The sequence below is a fragment of the Ostrinia nubilalis genome, chromosome 2 (assembly GCF_963855985.1).
Source record: "Ostrinia nubilalis chromosome 2, ilOstNubi1.1, whole genome shotgun sequence".
Taxonomy (NCBI): Eukaryota; Metazoa; Arthropoda; class Insecta; order Lepidoptera; family Crambidae; genus Ostrinia; species Ostrinia nubilalis.
In genome coordinates, this window is record NC_087089.1 from 7,621,562 (window position 1) to 7,637,533 (window position 15,972).

The 15,972-nt window shown below is 37.2% G+C and overlaps 4 protein-coding genes across 12 annotated transcripts in view; 2 read left to right on the plus strand and 2 right to left on the minus strand.

Annotated features, from left to right (window-relative positions):
- The window catches only part of LOC135081526 (b(0,+)-type amino acid transporter 1-like), a 33,001-nt gene extending 30,095 nt beyond the window's left edge, over positions 1–2,906 (plus strand). For all 4 annotated transcript variants that reach the window (XM_063976260.1, XM_063976254.1, XM_063976268.1 and 1 more), the window contains exon 13: positions 999–2,906. In XM_063976260.1, the coding sequence (XP_063832330.1) occupies positions 999–1,066 (68 nt within the window). In that variant the 3' untranslated portion in view covers positions 1,067–2,906. The remainder of the gene's footprint in view (positions 1–998) is intronic.
- LOC135081567 (uncharacterized) lies at positions 2,522–7,470 on the minus strand. Its single transcript, XM_063976313.1, has 2 exons — positions 5,192–7,470; positions 2,522–3,680 (listed from the first exon to the last, which is right to left on the minus strand). Exons 1-2 carry the CDS (start codon positions 5,840–5,842, stop codon positions 3,663–3,665), a joined length of 669 nt encoding a protein of 222 aa, XP_063832383.1. The 5' UTR covers positions 5,843–7,470; the 3' UTR covers positions 2,522–3,662.
- An 18-nt stretch (positions 7,471–7,488) lies between these two features.
- Positions 7,489–12,124, minus strand: LOC135081547 (parafibromin). Its single transcript, XM_063976291.1, has 11 exons — positions 11,784–12,124; positions 11,575–11,680; positions 11,375–11,494; positions 10,886–11,031; positions 10,577–10,802; positions 10,120–10,291; positions 9,904–10,035; positions 9,408–9,582; positions 8,442–8,559; positions 8,144–8,285; positions 7,489–7,650 (listed from the first exon to the last, which is right to left on the minus strand). The coding sequence occupies exons 1-11, from the start codon at positions 11,912–11,914 to the stop codon at positions 7,505–7,507; spliced, it is 1,614 nt and encodes a 537-aa protein (XP_063832361.1). The 5' UTR covers positions 11,915–12,124; the 3' UTR covers positions 7,489–7,504.
- Positions 12,125–12,383: 259 nt separating this feature from the next.
- The window catches only part of LOC135081437 (guanine nucleotide-releasing factor 2), a 36,905-nt gene continuing 33,316 nt past the window's right edge, over positions 12,384–15,972 (plus strand). For all 6 annotated transcript variants that reach the window (XM_063976124.1, XM_063976132.1, XM_063976140.1 and 3 more), the window contains exon 1: positions 12,384–12,545. In XM_063976124.1, coding sequence (XP_063832194.1) covers positions 12,509–12,545 — 37 coding nt within the window. In that variant the 5' untranslated portion in view covers positions 12,384–12,508. The remainder of the gene's footprint in view (positions 12,546–15,972) is intronic.

Here is a 15,972-nt window from a genome sequence, read left to right on the forward strand (position 1 = left end):
GGTTTCAATAGTTTACGTAATATTACGTATAGCCTGACCAGGAACATAAAAACCCTCGCCATGTTGCGGAAAACTAATGGTACTAATTTCTTTTAATGGCAACAGTAACTGAAAACTTCATTGACATGTCACCTTGCATGTCAGTCTATTGCTGTCAAAGTGTAAACAAACTTTATTTTAAATGTGCGCAATTGATTTTGTGAATTAAATTGCTAAAATCTTTTTATAGTCGTGAAAGAAAAGTGGTTCACAATGTGTTAAAGTATTTGTCGAAGAGAAATACTAAGGGTTCGGACAATATTTTCATTGAATAATGTTTCCGACAAAGGTTGTCAAATTGACTGACATGTTTATCGTATAGTACAGTCCGCTATGAAAAATAAACCTATTTTAAAGTTTTTTGTCACTTTCTAAGTGTTGAATTTTATGGAATTGGGAAAGAAGTACCGAGTTTGAAGCGTTCATGAGCAGACATTGCAGTTGAATATTCAAGTTCTGAATTTGATTATTGATGAATAATAAAATAAATCCTACTAACTCGATTGATGGTTTCATTAATTTATTTAAACCAGGTTACCTATAATAATATTTTTTCGTTAATTTATGAAAATATCAAATTAGCCCTTAATCCTGAATCCTGATACATAAAGTTAGCCTATTAATTTAACACAGGTACGACTGTACTCAGTGTTGCACTATCAAATGCAATTGACGCGCCTCTATGCTAGGGTTTTTATGTTCCTGGTCAGGCTATACCTTTATTTATCTAGGAACTCTTGCTCTTACACACGCGACGAGTAACTCAAGTTAATATCACCACGTTTATTTTCCGAATAAAGCTTCCGGAAGCTTATTTAGTCGCCCTAGTGAGCAAGATAATATGTATTATACTTAGTACTACTCTACATTATTTAGAGTAAATGTTAATATCGAAAGTTGTATATTTTGATTATAATAATGTGATAGCACTTTTCTTATAATGAAATTACTTGTTTCAGATAAAATTACAGTTTTTCTGCAAATGGTACTGGAGGTGGTACCGACGTCGACAACCTTTGAATATTAAGTCTCTGCTAGACTTTAAAAAGCATTTGTGACAAAGATAGACATTATCATAATATTACAATACATTACTACTACCTACTTGAATATTTTGTTAGTAAGATCATTTTCAATGTTGGTGTTGCATCTTAGAGCCAATTTCAAGAGATGAATATTCGTAGATATAAAATTAAAAATTGGAGAGAACTATGCCAAAAAATAAATTGGTTGTTGTATTTTTTGACTGAAACATGTTCCTTGGCCATATTTTCATTAGGAAACGAGACCCATTTCGTATTTTAAAATAAATTTGTTATGTATTCCGAATTACTTACTTATTGTTATGTCTCAATTAATTAAATTGTGAAAATTTGATACAAACTTTACATAAAATTTAATAACAGTTTCCAACAGGGTGAAGGAGGCAGTTTAATTTTGATAAAATACGATGTACTTTTATGTTTTTAAATTGTTAATAAAATTTACACGATACATAGCGCTACGAATTTAAATTAAATAGCTAGAAGGAAAGAATTTATTGTAAAGCGTAAAATTTTTAATTGATTCTTTACAAATTGGTCCACGATAACCGCATGAGGTTTAATACTCAACTTTCACTCATTATGCACCAAGTTTCTCTGCATTGCATTTTTTAAGTTGCCTCCTTCTTCCGATACGTCAAAAAATAGAGACGGTATTGCTTACAAACTTTGAAGGTCGTTATAATTTTATAATATTGTTTTTTATCTTCGTTACTCTTTTATTTTTAAGCCGACTAGCGGCATTTGTGAATCTTTAGATTAGTATTTTCATTGTTCATTTCGTTAGTTTGCACGAATCATTCCCGTGAGGGTCAGGCGAAGCGAGGTACGCAAGACTAAGTGGTTGTCTAGACGGCTCCCCATGGATTACATACTTTGGAATTGCGTCTCTTTACGAATCTCGTTAGCCTTGGAGCCCTATTCGTGTTACTATGAGTGATTGTGCTAAACTCATAGTCAGTAGTTCATCTCATCATAGTCGACCTTAGAATTGAAAAATACAGTAAAATTATAGTAATGTGTTAATTAATTTATTCTTTATTTTGCGGTTGTTTACTCACATTACATGGGATAGCAAATGTAACGCGTTGTTATGCTTTAACTCCAGTTTACTTTTGCTAAGTACTCTACCTAAGATATTTAGCATGCGTCTAAAGACAATTGCATGCGTTTTGGAAGCAATGTGCTTGTTCGCATTGGAATAAACGAAAGTTATATGAATCTGATATAGAACAGATCTTATGAAACTGGAGTAATTATTATTATTGTTAGGCTATCCCATTTTAAAGACTTAAGTGTGTTTTTTCTAACGATTTTAAGCATGTCTGACAGTTGAGCTTTGCGACCGGTAAAATTTGGTCCTATCATTCCTTGCCGGGGCAAAATGACCTGTCGACATCTCGTTCTTATAAAGTTATTTTTATATTTTATTAATGTAATTATAATTTTGTCAGAGATTATTTTGAAAACTCAATTAATATATGGGTTAGTGAAGTTACGTATAGTAACAATGTGCTTAGTTGATGCGTTGCCTGTAGAGTTAACTATTCGCGTAAACAGCGATGAATATAATAATATATGTATTGTTTTACGAAAAAAACGGGCACATAATAAGTACACACCTCTAACGATGTGATATTGTTATGGGTAAAACTAATGGTTTTATTTTGTGTACAGAAATATCAATGAATGAATATGTACTACATAAATGTAACCTACTTTATCTATGTACTTATCTCTGAAAGAGAACAGAAATTAAATATTTATTGTTATACACTACCATTGAATGAAATGAAATTTTAAATAAAGACGACTTAAAATAAATGATAGCGTTCTTATTTGATAAAAACCCATGAAAAGTAGTTCCTTTTAAACCTTACTTAGAATAAGAGTTCGGTGTAAGTTTAAATTAAAAGTCAGTTGTATGTTCAACAATCAATATTTATTGTTGTGAAATTACACAAAGATCACAGATCTTTGACCATGTCAATACCATTAATTAAGTATTTTGGTAAAAGTGTTAACTGTCTGTATGCAGATACATTCAACTGAGTGTTTTAACTAATTAACATGTAGGACGTAGGTACAATGTTAAAGTTATCTGTAGATATACATTTAACAATCTATTGTCTCTAAGTTTTCTTAAGTCGATGTATGCATAGCTATCACACTGGACGTTTTCAAAATTCGACTAAATAATAACATTAAAGTAATGCTAATAAGACTACAGTTCATTTACAAATCAAAGTAAAATTAGTCATAGTTTAAACAGATCTAAGTCGGTCAAGGCTTGATAGGTGGGATTGAAGAGCCAAAATAGTCACTAAATGGTACCATCTGACTTAGATTCGCTTTGCTTTTAAAAAGCTTTTTACTGGATATTCACACGGTAAAATATAATAAAACTATAGGATATATTTTATACACTACTAAGGGCCGATTTTTCAATAACTAGGCATTTTTTATCTGATGAATAAGTATGATGTTTTTGGTAAAACATTGAACTTTTTTTCTTCAGACAAAAATTAACTGGCAATTGAAAAATCGGCCCTTATTCAGACTTAGAATCTAAGATGCGGCTTATTCTTCATCATGTGCCTGAAACAATAGAGATGTAAGTTAAGGGTGACTATATAGTCTTTTTCACGTAAGATGATCCGTATGACACTTCAAGGTTATTCATATTACGCATACAGTATGCGGCATTATACATTTATGCAGAATAATTTTGAAAAAATATTTGTATTTTATTAGCAACATATTAGCAATACATCTATTTGGGACATCTAATTTCCAACAAAGAATGCATGGGCAAAGAAATAGATAGACGAATAACAAACACGTGGAAGAGATACTGGTCACTAGCAGAGGTAATGAAAAACGGGAACCTAAGGATGTTCCACAAAAGGAAAATATTTGATGCCTGCCTGTATACTACCCTGCCTCACATATGCTTGCCAAACCTGGTCACTAACTAAGCAACAACATAAAAAGTTAAAAGTATGCCAAAATAGTATGGAGAGAAGTGTATTAGGAGTGAAACTTAAACACAAGATAAACCTAAACACAATAAAATCAAAAACCAAATTTAGAAGTGTTGTTGCAACAATTAGAAAGTTGAAATGGAAGTGGACGGGACACCTAATGAGGGAAAAGAAAGAGAAATGGACAAGAGCCGTAACGGAATGGTATCCCCGTGAAGGAAAAAGAAGCAGAGGCAGACAAGCGAAAAGATGGGAGGACGATATCCGCGAATTAGCAGGGCCATTATGGCCACAAATGGCTAGAAACAGAGAAGCATGGAGATCATTGGAGGAGGCCTATGTCCAAGGACAAACTGGAGATGAGTGCAACTAAATTGTAAAATGAAATGTTAATGTTGTAAAATACCTTGTAATCCAGTAATAAAGGCTTATATTATTATTATTATATTATTAAGCAACATATAAAAAAAAAATTAACTACTTTTCTTGAAATATATAGTAAAATCTGGGTCTATTGATTATATTTTAATTAAATACGATGTAAAAATATTTTTTATTTAATGTACGCAATGTGTGAAACGGAATAGATTTAGTGCTGGGGTATTTCTTGTATAATAAAATCGATTATTTCCGCGGTTCATTAATCGATTGCAGTGAATACTTAGTTATTAAAAACATCACAAAAATCAACTATATTTTTCGATTATTGACTTTAATAAACGCATTGAAAATAAATTTACAGTTTTTAATTTAAAGAAACAGAACCAGTACTTTTTAGGAATCGTTTTTTTGAACACGAACCATGAAATTTGAATGTTATCAATAAAAAATTGATACATTAATATTTGTAATTAAAAAAAACATGTTTTTTGTTAAATAACACCTATACAAAATATTTCTCTAAAAGTAGGTTTTACTAACTCTTCGAAAAAAATCGATAGATAAATCGCTATGGTTTAGTTATCTGACATCTCTAAATCTTTCAAACTCGAAACGTCATACGGATCATCTTAGGTGAAAAAGACTATAAGTGAGAATTAGATTTTGAAGACGAATGCGCAATAAATCTCGTATAATATGACGCGGTGTTAGGGATAGTGACAAGCGACAGGTGAGCACACTTACTTGTCGAGCGTCTCCCAGAAGCCGAGCAGCACGGCGCGGTCGAGATGGCGCTTGGTGCGGCTGAGGTTGAGCACGGACACAGCCCAGCGCGCCACGTTCGCGTCCAGTTTCATCTCGTATATGACGCGGTGTTAGGGATAGTGACAAGCGACAGGTGAGCACACTTACTTGTCGAGCGTCTCCCAGAAGCCGAGCAGCACGGCGCGGTCGAGATGGCGCTTGGTGCGGCTGAGGTTGAGCACGGACACAGCCCAGCGCGCCACGTTCGCGTCCAGTTTCATCTCGTATATGACGCGGTGTTAGGGATAGTGACATGCGACAGGTGAGCACACTTACTTGTCGAGCGTCTCCCAGAAGCCGAGCAGCACGGCGCGGTCGAGATGGCGCTTGGTGCGGCTGAGGTTGAGCACGGACACGGCCCAGCGCGCCACGTTCGCGTCCAGTTTCATCTCGTATATGGCGCGGTGTTAGGGATAGTGAGATGCGACAGGTGAGCACACTTACTTGTCGAGCGTCTCCCAGAAGCCGAGCAGCACGGCGCGGTCGAGATGGCGCTTGGTGCGGCTGAGGTTGAGCACGGACACAGCCCAGCGCGCCACGTTCGCGTCCAGTTTCATCTCGTATATGACGCGGTGTTAGGGATAGTGACATGCGACAGGTGAGCACACTTACTTGTCGAGCGTCTCCCAGAAGCCGAGCAGCACGGCGCGGTCGAGATGGCGCTTGGTGCGGCTGAGGTTGAGCACGGACACGGCCCAGCGCGCCACGTTCGCGTCCAGTTTCATCTCGTATATGGCGCGGTGTTAGGGATAGTGAGATGTGAGCACACTTACTTGTCGAGCGTCTCCCAGAAGCCGAGCAGCACGGCGCGGTCGAGATGGCGCTTGGTGCGGCTGAGGTTGAGCACGGACACGGCCCAGCGCGCCACGTTCGCGTCCAGTTTCATCTCGTATATGGCGCGGTGTTAGGGATAGTGAGATGTGAGCACACTTACTTGTCGAGCGTCTCCCAGAAGCCGAGCAGCACGGCGCGGTCGAGATGGCGCTTGGTGCGGCTGAGGTTGAGCACGGACACGGCCCAGCGCGCCACGTTCGCGTCCAGTTTCATCTCGTATATGGCGCGGTGTTAGGGATAGTGAGATGCGACAGGTGAGCACACTTACTTGTCGAGCGTCTCCCAGAAGCCGAGCAGCACGGCGCGGTCGAGATGGCGCTTGGTGCGGCTGAGGTTGAGCACGGACACAGCCCAGCGCGCCACGTTCGCGTCCAGTTTCATCTCGTATATGACGCGGTGTTAGGGATAGTGACATGCGACAGGTGAGCACACTTACTTGTCGAGCGTCTCCCAGAAGCCGAGCAGCACGGCGCGGTCGAGATGGCGCTTGGTGCGGCTGAGGTTGAGCACGGACACGGCCCAGCGCGCCACGTTCGCGTCCAGTTTCATCTCGTATATGGCGCGGTGTTAGGGATAGTGAGATGTGAGCACACTTACTTGTCGAGCGTCTCCCAGAAGCCGAGCAGCACGGCGCGGTCGAGATGGCGCTTGGTGCGGCTGAGGTTGAGCACGGACACAGCCCAGCGCGCCACGTTCGCGTCCAGTTTCATCTCGTATATGACGCGGTGTTAGGGATAGTGACATGCGACAGGTGAGCACACTTACTTGTCGAGCGTCTCCCAGAAGCCGAGCAGCACGGCGCGGTCGAGATGGCGCTTGGTGCGGCTGAGGTTGAGCACGGACACGGCCCAGCGCGCCACGTTCGCGTCCAGTTTCATCTCGTATATGGCGCGGTGTTAGGGATAGTGAGATGTGAGCACACTTACTTGTCGAGCGTCTCCCAGAAGCCGAGCAGCACGGCGCGGTCGAGATGGCGCTTGGTGCGGCTGAGGTTGAGCACGGACACGGCCCAGCGCGCCACGTTCGCGTCCAGTTTCATCTCGTATATGGCGCGGTGTTAGGGATAGTGAGATGCGACAGGTGAGCACACTTACTTGTCGAGCGTCTCCCAGAAGCCGAGCAGCACGGCGCGGTCGAGATGGCGCTTGGTGCGGCTGAGGTTGAGCACGGACACAGCCCAGCGCGCCACGTTCGCGTCCAGTTTCATCTCGTATATGACGCGGTGTTAGGGATAGTGACATGCGACAGGTGAGCACACTTACTTGTCGAGCGTCTCCCAGAAGCCGAGCAGCACGGCGCGGTCGAGATGGCGCTTGGTGCGGCTGAGGTTGAGCACGGACACGGCCCAGCGCGCCACGTTCGCGTCCAGTTTCATCTCGTATATGGCGCGGTGTTAGGGATAGTGAGATGTGAGCACACTTACTTGTCGAGCGTCTCCCAGAAGCCGAGCAGCACGGCGCGGTCGAGATGGCGCTTGGTGCGGCTGAGGTTGAGCACGGACACGGCCCAGCGCGCCACGTTCGCGTCCAGTTTCATTTCGTCGTACTTCAGATGGAAGGCACAGACTGGAACAATGATTAAAGTTGTAGCATGCCACCAATGCATTTGTCTGGTCCTTTAATTATACTTAATTGAAAGATTACACGTGTCTTATCTATATGTATAAAAGAAAGTCGTGTTAGTTACACCACTTATAACTCAAGAACGGCTGAACCGATTTAGCTGAAAATTGTCAGGGAGGTAGTTTAGAGCCAGGAGAAGGACATAGGATACTTTTTATTGCCATTAAGGCGGAACAAAGTTCGCCGGGTCAGCTAGTATTACATAAAGCAATTTATGAGTGAAAAAATAAAGAACAGAAAACTATTTTGCATTTTGGTTTGGTTTTCATATTTGTCTGAGCCCATACTAAGCAGAAAATCGAACGCATAGCGTTGAACGGAGCTCTGTGATTGGTTCGTGTCACCCTGTGCGTCCACGCGCACTGTGAGACCTCAAAGTAATGTTTTTGAATACGGGCGTTAGAGTAATTAATCAAACAAGAACAAGAGTACTCACTGTTAGCAAATATTTGAACTGGATTTCCGTCCCATGGCCAGCCCTTGAACTGCCAAGCTGGACCTTGCACGAATACAGCGACCACGCGATCCCATTCTGCGGCTGACAATCTTCCTGGGTTGTCCACAACACGGTAAGGCACCTGTGAATAGAAATACAAATAATGTTAAGACATGAAATATATTTGACATCCAGAACTCCATTTAATTGTTGAGGAAATGTATTAGGTATACCTGAAGCGGTTTATTTAAGAGTTAAATGACGTGAGTTAAGAAAGAAGGAATATAAAAATTCTTACCGTGGTTGTGTTTGCTGCAGTCGGTGGGTGATCACCAGAGGCACCTTTCCTCCTTTGCAGCAATATTTCATTTTCACGGGCCGAACCTTCCGCTTTCTTCTGTTCCACTGGCACGAATCTGTAAATAGTAAAAAACTTAAGTTTTGGGTAAAAGTTAAATTGGCAGAAAAAGTCTATTGGTATGAACACATGAAAGAAATTATCTCCTAAAATAAGATGTGTATGTTTTAGTCCACACTGCACCCTCTATAATTTATCAGAGACAAATGAAGGATTGTACACACCCCACACTTGCCCAGATGGGTTGTGGAGGTCAGATTTTGCATATTTTGTGCTTTGGTCACTTTTTTTACATCCACAGGTACTATTTATATTATGTGGTATTATTTATAAGGATTTGGTATTATTTAATATTTATTAATAACATGGTAACAGTATATTACCACAGAATAATAATAAGTACTACGTACAGAAGTTTTACTTAGCGAAGGTATTTAAAAAAATGTATGCTCAATGTCATTAACAATATGGTGTAATTTAGCCTGTCTCAAGAGTCAAGCACCATTTTGTTGACAAACGTCAGTGATCGGCACTGCGCCGAAGCTATAGGGCTGACTTCGGTAAAATGATGTGACATGCGGTGCCAAACTGCGAAATGGCTGAGGAAATACATGATTTAGCATGAATTATCATGAATAATATTAACTACTTATTTACCTTTCAGTGTCTTGAGGCAACTTAAAAAAATACATTCTGTTTTTATTATTATTTAGGCAGTTAAATACTGCACAGTATTTAGTACACCATTTTCTTTATTTTCTTCCATCTTACACAAGAATACGCGTGCGTGAGTCAATGTCCGCTCGTATGTAAGGCCTTGTCGAATAGTATCCTGTAGGTGGGCCATCGTGCGTGTTTTGTTTTCGATGTAAACTCGCGGAGATGAACAGGCCTGATATTACTCACTTGAGTTCCTGCAGCATGTCTTTGACGTTGTACATTGATATGAGCGAGGTGGCCGCAGCCGGTATGATGATGATGGGTGTGCGCGAGGGCCGCTTGCCGCCCGGAGGAGGCCGCGCCGCCGTCACCGGCAGTAACTCACGCCTGCCTGGCGTACCGTTCGGTAAAGAATTGTTTTCTGCAAACAAAACACATGACATTCAGATACATTCATAGCTAAATTAATAAACTCACGAATCGCTTTCATGCATGGTTCATTACTGTGTAAGTAATGAATAAACATGATGAAGCATGTTAAGCTATTGTCACATTGGACTGCTTGATCGATTCGAAAATTTCGAGCGGAATTTGTTCTCTATTGGAGTCCCCTACTGGAGTATTGTGGTTTAATTTATTACACAATCAACACAATCTATTCTATCATCTAATATTTATAGGAATATGAAATGCATGAGGAAAAATTTATTTTTGTATTATAAAGAAAAAACAGAATACTTACGCGACATCTGGCGAGGGTGTGTAGGCGTTTGCGGAGCTCGCGCTGCGACGGGCACACTGGGACCTTCCGTCACTGATTTCAGGGTCATACCGTGATATGTACCCATAGTATCGATTTTGAACCCTTCCGTCTCTGCAATAAGAAACATTAAATAGTACAACATATTCTATAAAATCCAAAGAACACCTTAATGTTACATATAAAATGATTACACACCTTCTTTTTGTCTAATAAATCTTTCCTGATCGTATCTGTTATACTGAGCTTGCTGAGCTGGTAAAGCAGTGGGAGGTGGCATGACAACCGGCTGTGGTCTTGGAGCCCCTGGCCTGCCCTCTTCACGGGCTTTTATACTGCTTAGCAGTGCATGAATACTTTTGGCGAACATCTACACAAGAAAAGCTTTATGTTAAATAGATACACAATTACAGAAGTATTTTGTCTTATATTTTTATGGTGGTGTACAAAATATTGCACATGAGCAATGAGCATGCAATGCTTCTTAGACAATGTAATATTTACCGATTTTTTTAAGTGACTCATAATAATCTTTTATTTATGAAAAGAAATAGAGGGGAATTTTAATATGTACAGAACACATTCATCTATTAAATTATTTTAGAATGAGCTCTCATTTTAATATTTAAATATTAAACAATATAATTAAACATACCTTTCCATTACTTTGTAATACTGTGGTCCTAGTTCTCCACTGTCTTTCACGACTGATAATGTCTTTAGTGAGGTCAACATCATAGTCTAGGATTGCACGCAAGTCTGAACCAACTACTCCCAATGTGTCTGAATAGTCATTGCTCTTGATAGTGGTCCTTTTTTTAGCTAAACGTTTTGCTTTGATAGCTGCAATTTTTTCCACTGACATAGCTTCAGATAAAGACCTGGTAAAATAAAAAGCATAAATTAGAATAGATCATTAGCAACACTTTTGTTCAATGTTTAAACATATTAATATCTCACTTACTTAATATTGTCAACAGTGACTGATGCTTCCTTTGGTGCATCGAGACGCGCAGCAAGTTGCTCTCGAACTTTTTGCACATGTGTCTCCTCAATACGAGGTTTTTTAGCCGCTGATTCTCCCCCATCATTGTCATGTGTGCGCTTTACCTATTGGACCATTGTGATTAATAAAGATGTTTCAGGAAGGTTCAAAAGTTGATTAATTTTGACAAACTCGAAAAAGGTAACTGCTTTATATGGTTGTAAATTTATCGTTACATTCACTGGAATCAACTTGAAACTTATTTCAAATGTAAAGGATTCATATCCAATAAGAATTAAACAGAACTTTGTAAAGTAAGATTCTCATAGCCTTCATAAACAAAATAATTAATATTTAATCACTTTGTGCAAAAAATTCAATGATAACTATTTGGGACAATTATTAATGATGGACAGCGAAAAGTCTGAACATTATGAAAGAGAAAGGCAAAATTAAATGTATGCTTACCTGAGTTGGAATTTCTAGTGGCGCACTTTTGTCTATAGAGGCACAAGTAGCAGTTTCTCCATTCAAATAAGCCAACAGCTCTTTACGATCTGGGCGACGCACTGCAGGAATGTTTGCCGCCTACAAAAAAATACCACGATTTGTTGATTTGTTCTTTCATGAGTAAAGTTTCAGTTGAGCTGTGGTGAGAGTTTACTTACAGCTGCTTGTCTGACGTAAACTGGATGGGTAAGTTGTGTGTTTTTGAGAAAGAAAAGCAGACATTCCAATGTATAATATTCTTTAACACTTCCTTCTTTCCCCGATCTAAAACATAGTGGTAATAAAAATTAACAAATTATCTACCAAATGAACTAACACGGACGTGGTAAGCACATATCAATAATACCGATTCTTCTTGATTACTTACCCATACATAAGATAGTTTGTTTTAACATTTTTCGGCCACGAAAATTCACCAAATATAATTTGATTATCGCGCTCTATTATTTCTTTTTTATTTACATTATACTGGCGAAGTAAGCTGAGAGGATCCGCCATGATTACGTTTTTGATTTATTATTCACACTATAGTCACTAACAATCAAAATTAATAACCGCACTAAAGTCTAACATTCACCAGCTTGGATAAACAAGTAATTCATTATTTACCACACGACACGTTATCAGTAAAAACTATTGAACTCGCTCGCTTGCGCCTGCGAAACACCACGACAAATAAATAATCTCCATTTTGAATCAATTTTGCCAACATAGAGAAGAAAAAATAGTGTTGCCAGAGTAAGCAGCCAAAAATTCTACTATTTTTTTTGACATCTGTACACAAAAAAGTCGTCACTATAACCATTGCATTATCCACAGACATGGATAAAATCTGTGGCATTAACTTTCTGTAACGCCATCTAGTATTACATAGAATAACTACATTGTCTTAAAGATTAGCTTTATTTCGTATAGATGGCGCTGGTATACTAGATATTTTCTAAAATTGCAAATTGTTTCTAAACATGGCTGCCGGTCAGATCTTCATTTATTGATATTTTTGTGAATAGTATATTATTTTTTAATATTTTATTCATATGAACCGTGTCAGAAGTGATAATATGCCATAGTGGATCTAAAATTACTTACACAATGACTTCTACTCCCAAGACTGAGAAATGCGGACAAGGTAAGCTATGCGTAACATTCTGCATTTTCATCTTTCAATTGTACCTAATTTCGCTGTTTCAGACTGACTTTCTAACATAAATGATTATAAGTTTTTTATTAGAAATGATTGTCGTGCTCAAAATCTTTAATAATTTGTGTGTAAACTAATTGAAACATTATTGACAAAATTAAAAAATTGAGACATGCACTATCCGCCAAGCTCAGAAAAGAAAAACTAAAACAAAAAAACATCATTGATTAACTCACGTACCTACTTCTGTAATTTATTGCTCGATTTTTAAAGCTGTTTATTATGCTCCTGACATTAGCTTAGTCTTAGTGTTAAGAATTTGATTACTTGTCCAAAGTTCCAAAATGAGTCATTATTTCTAATTTATTGAAAGCTTGAGAGTAAAAAGTATACCTATGTACTTAATTAATATTTTTTAATACAAGTAGCATCTGGTTAAAAACAAGTCAAACAGATTAGCAAAGATTAATACACAATATTTTATTTTGATAGTATGCTATTAGGTAATTTTATATAAATATGTATAAATTATTCTTATTTTCTCTTTCCTTCTCCATTCCCTACATGGATCTATACAACCTAATGTCAATAATTTTGTCTTGAACAACTTGTCCTTAGTTACTTATTTTCTTATAGACATAAAATTAATAAACTGATTGGAGCGTTGTGTTGTGATATTTTTCTTTACCCTCCTTTTCGGTTAATATACCCTCAAAGCTGGACAAAGGCCTCTCTCAACTTCTCTACAAAGAATTTTTAATATACAGTGTGAGTCACGTTAAAGTGTACATATGAAAATAAATGAAACTAGACCTATCTTTATCGACAAAAAAGAGGTCAAACAATTTTTGAGATTTTTTTTTAATTTTTTATAGAATTTTTTTTCTTCCAATTACTTATTGTAAAGAAAACGTAATAACTTTTAAACTAAGCGGTATATCCTGATAAAATAAAAACAGTAATAATGCTTAATAACAAGCGATATTAATAAAATAGATAAAATACACACAAAAGGCCAACAAATAATAAAAAATGATACTTTTTGAAAAAAATCTGCTTTTAAATTCGTGTTTTTTTGGTTATTTGATAAATTTCTCCAAAAAATGCCCCTATAACCGGTGGTTTTTATTACTTTGTATTATTCTCTATCGTATTAACTTCGTAAAACCAAAAATCGCATGTCTCTATCCCTATCACGACGTTTGCAATGATCGTTTGAACTAAGCCTCTCCGGGCGCGCCATTCAACGATTCGTTAACAACGAAACTGAAAATGGCTCTAGATTTGTAATTTTGATAAAGACAAGTTAGATTTCAAATAAAAACAAAAGATTTCGAAGTAAAATAAGTATTTTAGTTAAAATTAAAATTGTCTCTACCTGTAGCGGAGAATAATGTGGTGGCAGGCCTTTGTTCAAACGATCATAGCAAATGTTGTGATAGGGATAGAGACATGCGATTTTTGGTTTTACGAAGTTAATACGATAGAGAATAATACAAAGTAATAAAAACCACCTGATATAGGGGCATTTTTTGGAGAAATTTATCAAATAACCAAAAAAACACGAATTTAAAAGCAGATTTTTTTCAAAAAGTATCATTTTTTATTATTTTTTGGCATTTTTTGTGTATTTTATGTATTTTTTTAGTATTGCCTGTTATTTAGCATTATTACTGTTTTTATTTTATCAGGATATACCGCTTAGTTTAAAAGTTATTACGTTTTCTTTACAATAAGTAATTGGAAGAAAAAAAATTAAATAAAAAATTTAAAAAAAATCTCAAAAATTTTTTGACCTCTTTTTTGTCGATAAAAATAGGTCTAGTTTCATCTATTTTCATATGTGCACTTTAACGTGACTCACACTGTATTATTTTAAATTACGGAAATATTTTTCTGAATTCGTTATTCAATAGACAATTTATAATATAAATGTAATATTATGTATTTTCCAGAATAAAAAAATGAAAAATATTGTAGTTTTATGTCAGTCATTCTTCTTGACCCTTAGTTAAAATAGTTTCTGTGTTAAATCACATATTCATATTGTAATTATTATAGGAAATAACAAATTTTCCTTATGTAGATTCCTACACTATCTGTTGAAATTATTTCCCATGAACAGTAACATTATTGTGTAAATTGAATGTTAAACTTTAATTTAATTTTAATTCAATATTTAATATTAAGAAGCCTAACTTGTAGATTTTCATCATAATTTGTAAACAAAATCCAAGCAGTTTCCACGAGCCCCCATGTAAAAATTGATGTCAATTATGTTATGTTATGCAAGACCATGTAAAAATTGATGTCTATTATGTTATGTGTGATATTAAATAACATAGTTGTCGCTGTGCTCTTTGTCTGATGATAATTCAAGAATGTGCAAGATGTAGGTACCTACCTAATTGCTAGTATGATTTTGTGTTTTTTCTAGGTCAAATTGTTTTTAAGGTCATCATCCTAGGCCCGAAAAGTGAACCACTGATTGAATACAAAATAATAATGTAGTTACTTATTGCAAACATTATATTTTGTGCCTATATTATACCATTCGTAATAGTGATCAGAATAGTTCTGCTAGTCCACGTTTGAATACGTTTATGGGAAGAGTGACCGAGCGCAGCATCCGGCGCACGCGCAAGCCCGCCATTTGTTCTGTCCCACTTGAGCGAAACGCTTATCCATGATGTTAAATATTTGTGTGGGTACCTACTCACTTCAATGGACGACTTGAACGCTTGTAAAAGGATTCAAATCTAGAATGAATTTAATAAATCTATTCATTACAGAATTTACAAGTAGTGCATTAACAAAATACTACCTACCTAGTTCGTTCGTTTCAGCCGAATGACGTCCATTGCTGGACAAAGGCCTCCCCCAACCTACCTAGTACCTAGGTACATTTGATAATATAGTACCTATAAATGTCATGAAATAAAACTGCGTATTAATTTTAATATTTACGAGGAAGTAATGTTACAATTTATGAAAATTGACACATACGAATAAGGAAACAGGTTTTCCTGAATGATATTTACACTATCGCACACAAATATTAGGTAGGTAATATGATATTAGTATCATACGATGATAACCTGGAGGATGATAAATTAATGAATCGCCTCACCAAACTTCGTGGTTGATTACGTTTGATTCAGTCAGTAACTTCTTAGTTCGCCAAGGTACGACGACTAGGGGACGTACCTACGTAGCTATTATGTTGTTTGAGTTTCTTTTCAATTGAGAAAGTTCTCTTCATCGTGTTTCCCCAGGCATTTAATTGTCCGTGAAGTGTGAAGTCCTACAAGACAACAGCAATGCAAGTCAATGTGTGAAAATAATAAATGTTTTTCGATAAGATTTACAAGCCTCTCCATAAAAATATAATTTTCGTTGATCGGTAGCAACACAT